Here is a 15,444-nt window from a genome sequence, read left to right on the forward strand (position 1 = left end):
GTCAATTTGTTACCACATTTCTAATTTTCTTTCCTAGCAAAAGCATGCGATACTTTTACCACTTTAATGTAGCCCACACATTTTCACTGCCAATACTTTATTACTGTCCCAATGTGAACATGTGAACTCTGCAGATTTTGCACAAATTATTGGAGCTGTCATCTGTTCTTCTTTGTGTGTGCCGGGGTGAATACTAATACGCTAACAAAAAATGAGAGACATCATCATTAATATACAAAACACAGTGAGTCTTCGCTTTGTTTTAGAAGCAACAGTTTTATTTTTAGCTGTGACAAAAGGGGAAAAAAACAGTCGCCTCCTCAGAGTCTAAATGTTCACGTTCAGGATTAAAGTGCAGAATTGTTTTCACAGCTTGTGTAAAAAAATTAAATAACACACAATAAAAGAAATATTAAAATATCAAAACTAACAATGGAGATCTGGAAAATATAAATATGATACAGAACAAGATGAAATCTCATACAACATCAGCAATGGTATTCAATCCACTTGAATCAGGCTTGCACTTATGATACATAAAAAAAAAGGAAATCAGTTTACGTTTTCGAGTCGTTGGCAAGGCTAGCTTACAACAAAGGCACAGCATTGTTCAGAGGTAACGATCCTTTGCAGAGAAGTGCTGCGACATTCTCATTGATTCCTCAACACGTCCTCACAGACACACCTAACATGCTCGACATGGCCCAGACAGGAATGGAGACAGAAACAAAGCCACTCATGTACAGTACATGCCCACGGATGAACACGCCAACCAGGAGGGGCTTGTTTTACAGAAGCATATTTTGTGTCTATACATCTACAGAAGATTACATGCTCTTTGAGTCTCACTGTTGCTGTGATTTCCTATTAAGCTGCTGAATTAACTGAATTGTGAAGAAAGCTCCAGAAAAGTACGGCCCTGAGCCAAAAGAGTGCGATGAGGAGGTGAGAGGTGAGACAGGCCAGTTTAAGTGCTCTACTATCAGAAAGACCAGCAGTGGGTGCAGCCTCTGTGGGCATCACATACGAAACCAAGCAGTCAGGAACAACACAGGACATCATTCATAAAGGACCGGTCTGTAGGCAGCAGGCAGAGCTGGGACATCACATCCTCCTGGTAGCAAAGACATTTCAATGCAAATCTTTAAAAGTAATTTTTTTCTATAGATGAATAACTATGAGCTCACATAAGGACCAAACAGGCTCCTGTCAGTATTTAAAAGTTGAAAAATGCACAAAAATGCATCTAAATAATCAGAATATGTTTGCTATCAAGAGGATAATTTCCCCAGATCCCATTTTTACAGTTGAAAGGCTCCATCAGTGTCTTGCATTCATATATCAACCTGAACCGACAAAAATTTATTTCCTTATCACAAGTAGCCCAAGAGAGGAAATCCACAAACATGGCTTCAACCAGCCATTTGGTAATATAGTGCAAATTAAAGTACTCAAATCTATACAAAAAGATTTCAGTGGTTTTAAATATATAAAAAACAGATGCTGTGTTTTTTTTTTCTCATTTCATTTTCAGCTTGACTTTTTTTGTCTTTCATTCTTTTCTTTAAAATTAAATCATTTAGAGACAAAAATAGCTCGTTTAGAAGCTGAGCAGAGCTAGAACATCATGCAGCTTGTGAAAACGACGGCAGGAAGTTAAACAACAAAATTGGATTAGAGACAGAAAATTCATGTTAGAAGGTGCGAGAGAGAAATTTGACAGTGGAAGAAATTATTTCTGAGGAGTGCGCATATTTATGCAATGCACGCAGACAGATGCATGGACAGACGGTTATACACATATTCATATATATATATAGATTTACAGTGATATTTACAGCTAGCATTTACATGTAAACAAACAGTGGGTCATCCACAGGAGGAGAGACAAATATGTGGACAGACAGCCGACATGATGAGGCAGTACCTGGTGATATTATCCCCACACCTGAACTAATGTACAGTACAAGAGATGAGAGTGAATAACTGACAGATTGCTCACCCTCAAAATTCTCAGATCACACATAATTAGAGTTAATATGCCGATTTAGTTCAGCATGTTTGACGTGATTAAATCATCCAGTATTATTTACTCCAGCACACCTCTTTGGATACATAAAACTCCAAGATCAAATGTTGGAAATACTTTTTTGATGGAGGGAAATGACAGAATGTAACATTTACTGAGCACAAACTGAGAGTAGGAAATATTTTGTGGTGATAAGATTCTTATCTCAGATGCTAAAAGCCTCTAATCTGCCACAGTGGTGGAAATGTAGAATAAAAAAAACAATAAAGCTTTCAGCTGTGCCCTATTGACTGCAGTCAAACTTGAACTCTCCTTAATTTCAACTGGTCGGCCAATAAAAATATGGCAATGTAGCATACGTATATAAAATATGTCTGTACATTTACAATATTTAAAACATTTACAATGTCACCAGCTACGTACACCGGTATGTGTTTGAATGTATAAGATGTCACGTCAATATAAATGCCATAAGCTCTTAAAATTGGTACCAAATTTACGCAAAAGATGTGTACCTCAATGTTAAGTCAGTGCTACACAATAAATGAGGGAGAGGGGCCGCAGACCAGAGGAGGTCGCAGGGACACGGTGAACAAGGATGTGACCTGACAGCATTATTTACACTCATGCACTCTGCAGTGAACTACTTAAAGCTTGAAAGGTTTTGTTTGACTTGTACAAGTGGACAGCAAGATGATCTATATCTTTGTGTCTTAAAGTGGAAATACAGTTTTTTTTTGCTTTGACTTATTGTGAGTTGCAATGTAATGGCTATAGAACAATGACATCATCAGCGTTAAGATTAGTTGCCTACAAGCCTCACTTACAATCTCCTGGGAAAATGAAGGCTCGATTTACGGCACAAGGGAATTGCCTCAACCACTGTGCGACCAAAACAGGACGAGAGTAGCATTTTTGTTTTCCCTCCTAGCATCCCCCAGTTACCAAAGGGTATCAGTGTAAGTTCTTTACAGTTACCATCCCCAGTAGCAGAAACAGCAGAAGATGGTACAACCAAAGTAACGTCTGGGCCACACTGCTTGCACGAGCAGCTCATGTGCGTCGCAAAATCTCTTGGGGTTCTATTTTTGGCGTTTGTGTTAACAGGGCTGCCTTCAGCCACAACAAAATGTAGCATTTATTTTATACACAAACGGTGGTTGGTTGAACACCCTGTTGTATTGTCTACGGTGCCTTGCACGGCTCCATAGATTAGTGGAGTACTGGCTTAAAAATGTGGACATACAATAGTCATAGCAGCCATTATCAAATAAAAACTCAATGAGGAAAGATAGGGCTGACAGACGGCTCTGCAGCAGCACCACAGCAGCAACGCTGTCTATGTGAACACCACATGCGTGCAACTCACAGCAGTTCAGCAAGGTAACCATCACGAGCTGCTCACGCAGGCAGTGTGGCTCGGGCATAACTTTGAAAAACATAACTTTGATTCTTGTGTTACTGGCTGTTGCTAGGCTCTGCAGAAAACAAAAAAACGATCCAGCTGACTTTGTGACAGTGGCGCCAACACTAATGCCAGTTGGAAACATAAGAGGTGGAAAAGTTGAAGAATTGTCTTTTTCCACTTTAAGCGACAGACGAGCCCCTCTCCTTTGCAAGTTCAGTGTTGATATCCAAACCAAAAGCAAAATCAAACCAAACTCACACAGAAACACCTGCAAATACATACAGCACAATGTACTCTGTAGAGGCCCAAAGTAAGGAGGCTGAAGGTCTGTTCACATGAATATTCACACTACAGTAAGTACAGTAAGTATTTTTGAATGGTATGACCACGAACGTTAAATCTACGCAATTCAAGAGTTGAGTCATGATTCTAGAGTTGGGTCTGATTGCATATAACATGTTCTACTTTAGCTTCGGGTGCAGCAGAATCAAGCTGTTGTAGTTAATGTCTCTTGATTTGACTTTGAATGTAAGTGTGTGTGCGTTTTGCACAGGTGGCTTTTCAGATCCACATTTTCCCCCTGAGTCTACTCATTAAGCCTGAGCCAGCCGACGCCTGCAGCTTCAAACACTGAGGACTATTTACACGACGCCTCCAGCCACTGCACTGCTCGCGGCTGGCGATCGCTGCCTGTGTGGGGTAAACTCTTAACTTCCCACTCCTCCAGTCGTGTTAAGCCTTACTCCGGCTGCTCGGGGTGAGTGTGCAGGCCGTTTTCAGGGCGTGCGATGCTGTGATTCCCCCAGAAGGCCTTGTGCAGTTGGTCCACTTCAGACACCAGGGGTAGACCGATGTCCAAGTGCATCTTCAGGTTCTCTAGCCACTCCTCGAGTTTGGAGAAAGCAGGCCTAAAGATTAAGAAAGCAGATAGGGATCTAAGATCAAAATATTGTTTAATGTATTCACACTCACCCCAAAATTCAAACTTTGTCCTCTTACCCAGAATTCTAACTTTCTAACCTAATCGTTTTAGGCTGATTTGTAAGGGTTTAACAGTTGCAGGGTGTTTACAGGTGACAGACACCTAAGTTTTATGTTTTTTAAGTCTATTTCAAGTTAAGTTTTAACCAAATTTAAGATTAAATTTTGGACAAATCAGCGTTTCCTTACTCAAGCATTGCAGCCAAGTAGAAGTATATGTGGTCCCATACAGAGGCAGGTTTTATTGAGGGAAAATTTTGCATGGGGAAAGCTGCTGTTTTCATTTTTCATAAAGACAAACAGGCCATAAAATCAGACTATAAAACTGTTTAATATGTTACACATAATCTTTCTCGCTACAGTTGGATCAATAATTGGGGGATCACACAGTAAAAAAGTTAGTATAACAAATGCAATCTCAGGAAAAAAAAATGCATGGTGCATTCTCAATAAATATGTGTAAATCAAAAATATGTGCGCTCAGTTTCCTTTATATGTATCAGGGTGTCGACAGGTAACAGACCCTTACACATAATGCTTTTTAAGTTTTTTGTCAGGATTATTATCAACCACATTTGAGAATTTTTAGACAATTTTGACTTATTTTGACAAAAAGATGTGTTAAAGTGTTAAAAGATGGATAAATGAAATGAGATAAAATGTTTGTGGAAATTAACACCTCAGAAATTCAAATTGAAGATGATTTAATGATATTTAAAGCCTTATATTTATCTGCGGAGGGCAGTGGAGGGCATGTGAATCTGTTGTAGATGTCTGACCGTTTGTCTGCATCAAGGTCACAGCACACAGCTGCCATAGGGAAGAAGGCAGGGGGACAATCAGGGGGACAGAAGTGCTCCAGGAAACCAGACACGTTCAGTCCGAAGTCCATCGCCCTGGGGAGGTAGTCTGGGTCTGCATTCACCCTGCCAATTATCTGGACAGAACAAGAGAAACAAAAAGAAAGAAAGAGTAAGAAGAGTTAAACATGCTGATCTGCTGAAAACCAGTAAACCCTCCAAAACTGAAGCTGATCGTTGCCAGCAGACCACAACTACCGTTTGTGTGCCTGTCAGAGGCCACATGAAGACAACTTTGCTTTTCTGCTCCCTCTAATCCCTGAAATATTCTCCTGCGTAATGGCGTCCATCTGGAGAAGTCGTATCCTGGGGCTTCTGAGTGACTGAACTAAACTGTTGATCCCAAATTATGTGGATGGTGTGTGGCCAGGACCGAAGCTCACCACATTTTGGAGCTGGATTTTAATTCGGAAAACACATATCTGGAGGCGAGATTTTTCCCTCATAAAATGAAATGGATGTTTTACAAATAATAGGAGGAGCCGACACTTCCACAGATGACTGAATTTTCTGTATTTAACAGAAAAGTTAAGTTGAAGCCAGATTGAGAATTAAAAGGGAGTGAAGAGCAGATGTGCAAAAAGAAAAGTCTTACAGCTGAACGTGTGCTGAGAAAAGATTATAAAAACGGTTTTCTGGTGTTAAACTTTGACCAAATTCGATGAATATTAAATACAGCAATTGCTGAATCATCTGAGACTCCAGAGGGTTTAAAGTAATTAATTTTAAGTGACAAGGACAGCAACTTGACAGGTAAACAGAATTTTAATCCTTTGGGGAAAAGCTATAAAGCACCTTTAGTAAAAAAAGAGAGGAAGGTCACTCACCTCACAGAGCATGATACCAAAGGAGAAGATGTCTACTCTCTCATCGTAGCTCTTTCCTGAGAGGAAAAAGGGACAAAATTGAGCTGTTAATTGTTGACAGCAGTAGCCCTGCAGAGCCTGTAGTAATCTTTTTTTTAGGAAGTTGTGAATGGCTTTAAAGGGCTAGTGTCGGACTCCAGTGGCATCCAGTGGTGAAGTTGCAGAGCTGAAACTTATCTTGTATGTTAATCTAAAACAAATATCAGTCATGCAAAACTCTTACAATAACACATACAATTTGATAAACCATGTTTTGAATTTATTGTTCCTATTTTAGATTATTTTGGGGAGATTTTTGCCCTTATTGATAGGACAGCTGTAGAATGACAGGAAATGTGGGAGAGAGGGGGGAAATGACATGCAGCAAAGGGCCACAGGCCGGAATCGAACCCGGGCTGACGCAAAGGCCCCGGCATGTGGGGTGCACACTCTCGCAGGTGAGCTAGAGGACACCCCTAGTATTTCTATTTTAAATGCAATCAATGTAAAGTGGAGCTGTGATCAGGCCAAAAAATCATGCCCAACCCTTCATGAACTGACAAAGTTTCTGTCTACGCCCAATTAAAAGTCCAATTTCCTGCCTATGAGAAATCGCAGCCTAACCTGCCCCAAGCCTGGTGGGTCAGAGAATCACAGCTCCAATGCAAACTGCCCTGAACTGCCAGCTTCTGCTGGAAAAAAAACCCAAACAAAACACATTAACGTTTATGTTTACTGTGTTTTCTCACAGAAAATGTCATTTGGTGGTCAGGGGTTATTTGGCTGAAAAAACATATTTGGTACATTAGTGCAAAACAGTTTTAGAACCACTGCTGTAGACCGTACCGTGGATCATCTCAGGAGCCATCCAGTAGGGGTTTCCCACCACTGTGTACCTCTTTCTGCGGTCAGGCTTCTTCAGGCCGGGCAGTTTACCCTGCGACAACTTCTCCTCGTGCTTGTCGTCCACCATGAGCCGAGCCAGTCCGAAGTCTGCAACCACCACTGTGTTGTTCTGCAAGAAGGAAATGAGGCATGTCATAAAACGCTGCATACACGCTGCCTGCTACTGCAAGAAAGAGTGATAAATGACATAAAAGCCTCAAGGTAACACCCATGTTCAACAAGTTTTAACATCCATTGAAAGCTTGAAATTCAACTTGAAGCTTCTAATTTCTGATGGAGTGGATTTTCCAAACACTTGAGATGTGAGCTCTGCAATACAACCCCTTTTCTTTTCATGTGACACACACACTGTATCAGTTTGAGTAGGGTAAGCTGGAAGTTTCTGCCTCATATTACTTGTGTGGAGCGTGTTTTAAGAGGGATTAGTTTGTTATAACTACACTAACAAAGCTCTCCTTTGTTTGTGTCCCTGAAGTTCTCCGGCTAATGACAGGTGCACTGGGTTAAATCCTCAAAGAAAACACACACACACACACACACACACACACACACACACACACACACACAAAGTATACTGCAATAGGCAAGTTCTTACCTCTCGGACTAGACAGTTGTGTGAGTTCAGGTCTCGGTGGATTATGTTCATGGAATGCAGATATGTCTGAATGACAGATCGACAGACAGGGGAGGACAGAAAGGCAGGGAGAATTAAAAAAAATAAATAGACAGAAGAAAATAGAAGCATTTTTGTGTAATCTAAAATCCATGCCAAGTGGAACAATCGTGCCTTGTAGCTGTCGCTGTAAATACAATAATCCAGTCACGCACGACATTCATCACTGCACTCATATCAAGGGAAACATTTAGAACCGATGGGTTAATCCTGCAGGAATTCATTCAGTAATTTCCACAGAGGGGGATGGAAAAGATCGTGCACATTGTTAGCAGAAGTGTTGCAGCTTGCTAACATAACCACTAGAGGGAGACAGCAGTGAAGATTTCAGGAAGCAATGCAGCTTCTTTTGTACCATCTGAGGAAGCTGAACAGGCATTTGTGATCTAAGAAACTGTTACAGTTAAATGGACTTTTCAGTCTTTGAACTCACCATCCCAGCAGCTATGTCCTTCGCAAAACTGACCCGTTGGTTCCAGGGATAGTTGCTGTCCTGTGGGCAAAAATCACAAAGAAAGGTCTTTGGTGACAGTTGCTGTTGATGAATGATAATAATAATAGTTTTTTTTTTGTAATGCACTTCACATTTGGAACAAATCTCAAAATGCTACAAGATAAAAGCATTAGCATTAAAAAGACAGATAAAAACAACCAAATTAAAAGCATATTTAAAAGTCATTTAAAAAAGAGCATAAAGCAAGCAGAGCAACCAGCAAGAAGTTACTTAAAAGTCATAATTTCTGCTAAAAAGTAATGTTTTGAGTTCTTTTTTAAAAACTCTCAAAAGTGGAGGGGTGGCAATCATGACTTCTAACAAAAACTTTAAGCCTGCAAAATGATCACCTGAAGCAAAGCAAGACCAGACCAATTAATATGTCTTCTGAATACATTCTGAATACTGAACATAAGTGTCCACATTCATTCGTATATCTGCTGCAGGCACACGTTGCCCTCTCACCATTTTCTTGATGATCTCCCTCAAGGTGCCTCCCTTTATGTACTCTGCGATGAAGTTCAGTCTCTTGTCCTTGTAGAGGACGCCGATGAACTTGAGCACGTTGGGGTGATCCAAGCAACGCATGACCTTCACCTGATGAAACAGCGTCAGACATATTTGAATGCTGCTCTCAGATCATGTCAGCCTGAGCTGAATGTTAACCCTTGACATGATACAAAAATAATGCTTAGCTAAATTTAAAATGCAAAGAACAGTTAGAAATCTTGGGAAATGCACATTCCCTCTCTTGCCTTTAGATGAAGAAACTGATACCACTTTCATGTACAAATAAATATGAATCCAGCCTGACTCTGTCCATCAGCACCTCTTAACCTCACAAACTAACGCGTTACATCTTGGTTGTGTCATCTGTATGAAAACCAAAGTGTTAAAAACAACAAGTTGTGTTTTTATAGGTTATATGCTAGACTATTTCTTTCCCAGAGCAGTCTTTGTGCTAAACTAAACTCCATATTTACCATACAGACATGAGATCAGCCTTTTCAATTTTCTAAAAGAGCAGTTTAGTTTATTTTCCAAAATGCTGAACTATTCATCTAATTTATAGTTTAATGATACTAAGTATTAACACTCGAGGGTCCAGATCAAGTTTAAGTATTTGAATGACTTCTTTCTCCTTTTATTTTCTGAGGTTCATCAGTCCAACTTTAACAGTTCATGTCATAGACAGTTCCATTTGTTCCAACGTTTCACCTGATCAGTCACTAGCTGGTAGCAGACACTTAGATCACATTGTTGTCATTAGGTTTCATAGTTGTTTAATAAGAAACAGAAAAAAGAAGAAAAATCTAAATATATGGGACTATGAACCCATGTAATAGAAATAAAAACTACAGTTTAACCTAAGAAAATATTTGAATTTTGTATTTTAGCTCCTCTTGCAAGTTTATACTCTATTTATTTTTAATTTAAAGGCAACAGAGAAACTTCCTGTATAGTTGTGAATTGCTAAATAGAGCTGCAAAAATTAACTGATTAGTTGCCTGTCATAAAATTATCGGCCAACTAACTTGTTAATTAAATTATCAGTTTAAGTAATTTTTTTTAAAAGAAAAACGTAATGATTCTCTGATTGCATCTTCTTAAATGTGAAGATAATGTGAAGTTCCTTTACTCTTCTATGACAGTAAACTGAATATATTTTGTTTGGGGACAAAACAAGACATTTGAGGATGTCTTCTTGGAGTTTGGGCAACACTGATAAACATTTTTAACCATTTTCTTACATTTTATAGACAAGACAACTTATTGAAAGTCAAGAAATTAATTTGACTCGACAATGAAAATAATTGGTACTTGCAGTGCAACTGCTAAATAAACCCAGAGTGCTGAGCAAAGGCAAAGCTAACCAGTGTGGTGTGAGAGGTTAGTAATAGTAGTGTTTACAGCATGACGACAGTATGACACCTCATAAAACATCTTACTCCCACAGGGCAGTGAAGGAGGAGGAGGCGGCTCACTATTAAACACACATAAAGCTGAAATATTACCCTTCAAGTCTCAAGATGTCTGAAATGTTTGGTGCATTCTTTTCTCAAACATCACAGGAGACTCAGTAACGTGAGACTCGGCCACCTACCAACGAACAGTCAGCGGGAGTAATAATTATGTCTCAGTGTGGTTGGGTTTGTTTTATAGCCACTTTTTCTACTCTGTCATCTACACCAATTACAAAGCAACATTATCGTAACCTAAAAATAAATCTAATACTCCTCACAAATGGAAACAATTTTCCTTAACTTCAAACATCCTAATTATAAAGCTGTTAACTGGATGAGCAGGTCTACGATACAGAACATCAAACAGGAACATCGGGAGCAATTTAGACCACTCTGAGGGTAAAAATAAGCGGAAAAAGTCTAAACTTCTGCGCATGAGTCATTCTCTGTTATCTCTTCAGATTACTGGAAGGACAGGAGCGAGATGAGGCTCTGTGTGGGAGGTGAAATGAGTTCTGCTCATCCATCATTCTTGGGAGGAAAGACTAGATTAACACTCCCTTTTCCTTCTAATTCAGAGGTAATTTTATGTATTTCACCTTCATTTATTCAGACGATAGAACTCTTTCTTTTTCATTCAGTCATGCCCTACATTCACACAGAGGAGCTGCTAATTTTAACTACAATATTCAGCTTCTGGTCGTGTACAAAAAAAATGCTTTTACTTTCTCAGCACAGATTTTCAGTTCAAACATACGTCAAACTTTCTTCACTAACTTAAGGGTACCGACTGCCCTCATTTTACTGTTTGTGTTCAAGGAAGTCACTGATGAATTTTATGATCAGAGGTCCAACGCTTATTGATTTCGGATTTCTGTTCAGGACACAAAGTTGATTAAAGCTCAAAATACACTCCTTAAAGGAACACTTCTGTATTTTTCAATCTGGACCTTATTTTCCCATGTTTTTGTGTCAAAACGATTAACGGGAGACGATTTTTGAAATCGGTCCAGCACCGAGAGACGACTGCAAAACAGGCTGCCATGTAATCCCTACGGGCAACTGTTCACTGCCAATTTCCATCCAATAAATGTACTTGTTTTTGCCTGATCTGACAGCATTACAGAAAAGATCCCAAATAAAGATGAAACATTTGTTTTTACCTCTCGCTGATGCGGTCTGATTGTTATTGTGTGTAACCAAGTCTCGCTCAAGCAGCAATCTCATTCTGAAATCTCCTGGACTTTCAATATTGTTTGAATCAGCTCAATATTCAGCCATGATGCTGAATATCTTTTAGGTCAAACTAAGACACGCTTTCTGCAGCCAAACACAACAAACTCATCACGGCACTTCTCTCTCCAACTCTCATTGATGTTTCCACCACTGTTTTTCCTGCAATAAGTCAGTCTTGTGAGTTTTGAAAAAAAAACCTCTCCATGGGCAAGACTTGGTTAAAAACACTGGCAAACAGACCAGTGAGTACAGAAAGCGTAACTTAGTTTTATCTAAAAGATTTTGATTGACATTGAGGAATATTTAGCTAATTTCAACTGTGGAAAAGTTTGCAAGATATCAGAACGAGACGTTTTCTTGAGCAAAACTTGTTCACAATAACAAAAAAATCAGCGAAAGGTAAGGAAATTTGTGTTATTACACACTTCTTATAACAATTTGAGCCTGTCAGTGGCTAAATAAGCACTTTAAATCAACATAAATTGATGGTGCACAGTGGCTCACAGGGATTACATTGCAGCCGGTTGCAGCAGCCTCTCTCAATACTGAACCAATTTCAACTATTGTTGTCTCCATTGGTTACTTAAGACACAAAAAGTTGGGATGTCTCCTTTAATGACATAACATCTGGGATTGTCCATCTCCACTCACCTCTTTCAGGAATGTTCTCTGTGTCTCGTCGTCAAAGCGAATCAACTCCTTCATCACCATTACCTCCCCCGTCTCCCTGTGCGTCACCTATGACACGATGCGAAAAAATCGACTTTAGCAACAAGCTGGAAGGTGACGTTATCCATACAGCGCGAGAGTTTCATTCATATGTCAGCATGGGAATCTCCAGGGTGTAACCACAAACATTTTAACCTCCAGTCTCTCCATGCTGATTCTACTGCTGCCATCTTCTGGACATCGTGAGTATGACTACACATGATGCATGCTGCATGTATTTGACCCTCTGAAACCTGGAGTAACATCACTTTTCTTGTGCTACATTCAGATGTCTTTCACAAGTATTTAAACCTTTGAACCCCAAGCAAATTTGTGTGATTTCTTTCAAACACATAAGTACCATTTTTCAGGTAATTTGCCTGTAGTTTTCACTAATTTTCTTGCCATTTCTGGGGTAAGTCCTTCTTTTGTTGCTCATTGCCTTCTTCCCATGTTTTTGAAAGAAATCAAGACAATTTTCTAAAGTTTCAAAGGAATAACACACGGCTACACACTGTCTCTGCCCTCAAATCTACCTTGATGGCCTGTCCAAAGCAGCCCTTCCCCAGCACCTCCCCATGGATGAGGTCAGACGGGCGGAAGATGCGGTGCGTCTGATTGGACACGACGCGGAGCGACTCTGATCGATTAATGTCCTTCCTCTGGGAGATGGGGGACGCCGCGGTGCTGGAGCCTGGTGACTTATCAATGCTGTAGCTCCTCCTGGAGGGTGAGAGGGGACACGAGAAGAGAGACAGGAAGAGAGAGAAGAGAAGGAGACCAATAAAAGGGGTGAAGAAGAAGAGGCAGAGTATTCGATTAGTTTATTTCTGCTGCTATGTTCTCACTGGGAGTTACAGAAGACTCTAAGCTTATCTTTTCTATTATGTTGCTGACCTCAGAGCTAAACCTAAAGGAATGCGATTAATTTTTTGGTAATAAAGAAGACTAGTGGTAAGAAAACGTCCAAAATACATTTGCATTTTACACGTAACATTCCCGAAAACTTGTAATACAAACATTAAGTTTTGATTAATGTGAGTGATTAACTGAGGAAGTTTCATTGTGAAGTGTATTAGTTAAAAGTTTTAACCCATTCATCTGTTGTGCCACCCCTTAAATATCTAATCTGCACCTTTTTGTGGCTCAGCAAACATTCCTCCACTACAACATCTGCAATAATCAGCACTAAATCTGTGTCTTACGTGATGATGCGGGATCTAAGACTGTTGATATCAGGGTTCGGGGGTTGAGTGATGGGCAGGATGGGGCTGGGACCTTCTGACAGAGGGGTCGACAGGGGCCCGTCCACTTGCTCTTCAGCCCCTGAGGAGCCTCCCTCCTGCTCCAGACTGTGAGGGTCGTGTTCGATGGTGAGCTGCAGCAGTCGACTCGTCTCCTGGATCAGCAGGTCGATCTGGAGAGGAAGAGTTCAGACGGGTCAGTGAGTCCAATATTAAAACAGTAGAGATTGTTCCTAAAGCTGGTGAGACACCCTAAGTGATGGAGGCTGTTGTAATGTTTTTCAGTAGTGCAATGGGTAAAAAATGAGATTTCAACTTGCATATTTACAGAGACGTAAAATATTTTAATACCTCATCCAGGGGGACATTGTGAATGGGCGTCCCATTGATTTCAAGGATCCTATCTCCAACATGAATTGAGTTTTTCACGTCTGGACTGATGCAGTCTGCGTCCACCCTGAATAAAGAACAATAAGCATAAAAAAATTAACATCTTTCTGCACATGTTGAAACATTTTCGTTTGGCCTCAGATCTGATAAAGTCTCAGCTCATTTGAATAACAGTGACTTAGATTTCTGCTCATTTCCTTTTCCTTCCAGTCTATTGTACAATTTAAATGAATCTCATCTATCACACTGTCTGCCCTTCTTCATCCTTTGTCCTCCACCATATGAACCTCTCCTGGACTTATTGTCTATTATTGCCTAGACTTAAACAAAGTATGCAGAAACACGGAGGGACGGACTCACTGGGAGACTCTGACAGTGTGTCCGTGATCGGGGCTGTAGCCGTTGGTCGGGCTGAGCGGCTGGTCTATGGCCACAGAGAAACCTCGCCCTCTGCGCCCGTTGTTGCCCTCTGCGGTTGCTGGGATGGACACAAGTGTGACTGTGTGTGGGATCCGTGAGCATGGCGAGTCCGGCAACGACACCGGAGTGACGATGGTCTGATAGTAACAGTGACCGCTGGAGAGAGAGAGGAAGAGAAGGGAAGAACAGATAAATAGAAAGGAAGAGAGGGAAGTTATAAAAACGAGGTTGTAAAGAAGAGACTATGGAATCAGTCAGGTTTATGACTCTAAAGATGTCCATGAAATCATAAAGAGGATGTCAAGTTTTCATTACTGGAGCTGTACTAAGTATTAAATGTCATGTTTTTACACGCGCAGCATCTACTGAGGTTTACTAATGAAGCCTCAAGTGTCTGTTGACATATTTTAAGACTTCATCAGCTGCCAACAAATTCAAGCAGAATATTTTGTTAGATACAAAAATATTGTAATTTTTCTTTCAATTGATTTTGACTTTTTGATTATTCAACACTATGGAGTTTAAGGCTACATATAACTGAAATATTTCCATTGTTGATTAATCTGGTGATAACTTTCTCCAATAATCAATTAGTTTTTTGGGTATAAAATGTCAGAAAAGGTTGAAGATGTTGATTAGCATTTCCTTCAGTCCAAAAGTCTTTTTTTCCCCACAACCTGAAGATATTCAGTTTACTGTCGCAGAGGAGTTAAGACACTAGAAACACTTTTAACAGGCTGCAATCAGGATTTTTTTTGCCATTTTTTTTCCATAAAAACCTACTTTAACTGATGAATCAATTAATTGTTGCAGCTCTTCTGAGTTATTGTAATATTTGGATTACACAAGTCCAAAAATAATGCAATGCAGCCTCAACTGGAATCTAATTCTACACATATATATAAGTATTCTATAATATCAGTGTGGCCTAATCTTTATCTGCAACTGTGCAGAAATACCAGGTTTAAACAGAATGAATAAAAATAAATAAAAAAACAAAGCTGTGCAGCATTTGAATATTGATTTAGAATTTGAATGTCAACTTTATGAATGAAGCTTCAAACTATTCGGATGAGCCCTTGTTTCACAGCATCACATGTTGTTGACAAGATGTTGCAAGCTGACCTTGGAAAACACTGAGCTGACTATTATTCCACAAACACATGAGGAACACTCAGAATTTAAGGATGACTCATGAAATAGCTATCAAATGATTCAAAAGTAAAAGACCAGAGCTGAAATTTCATTTGGATGACCTTCTTTTTAGAGAACAAACAACAAACCAAT

The 15,444-nt window shown here is 39.8% G+C and overlaps 1 protein-coding gene across 3 annotated transcripts in view; it reads right to left on the reverse strand.

Annotated features, from left to right (window-relative positions):
• Positions 1-256: 256 nt before the first annotated feature.
• limk1a (LIM domain kinase 1a) overlaps positions 257-15,444 on the reverse strand; it is a 66,812-nt gene continuing 51,624 nt past the window's right edge. For all 3 annotated transcript variants that reach the window (XM_042486486.1, XM_042486487.1, XM_042486488.1), the window contains 12 exons: positions 14,098-14,313; positions 13,699-13,804; positions 13,309-13,520; positions 12,640-12,826; positions 12,047-12,133; positions 8,661-8,792; positions 8,136-8,195; positions 7,625-7,690; positions 6,970-7,138; positions 6,106-6,161; positions 5,198-5,355; positions 257-4,345 (listed from right to left, as the gene is read on the reverse strand). In XM_042486486.1, coding sequence (XP_042342420.1) covers positions 4,177-4,345; positions 5,198-5,355; positions 6,106-6,161; positions 6,970-7,138; positions 7,625-7,690; positions 8,136-8,195; positions 8,661-8,792; positions 12,047-12,133; positions 12,640-12,826; positions 13,309-13,520; positions 13,699-13,804; positions 14,098-14,313 — 1,618 coding nt within the window. In that variant the 3' untranslated portion in view covers positions 257-4,176. The remainder of the gene's footprint in view (positions 4,346-5,197; positions 5,356-6,105; positions 6,162-6,969; positions 7,139-7,624; positions 7,691-8,135; positions 8,196-8,660; positions 8,793-12,046; positions 12,134-12,639; positions 12,827-13,308; positions 13,521-13,698; positions 13,805-14,097; positions 14,314-15,444) is intronic.

Source organism: Plectropomus leopardus, chromosome 5 (genome assembly GCF_008729295.1).
Source record: "Plectropomus leopardus isolate mb chromosome 5, YSFRI_Pleo_2.0, whole genome shotgun sequence".
NCBI classification, from domain to species: Eukaryota; Metazoa; Chordata; class Actinopteri; order Perciformes; family Serranidae; genus Plectropomus; species Plectropomus leopardus.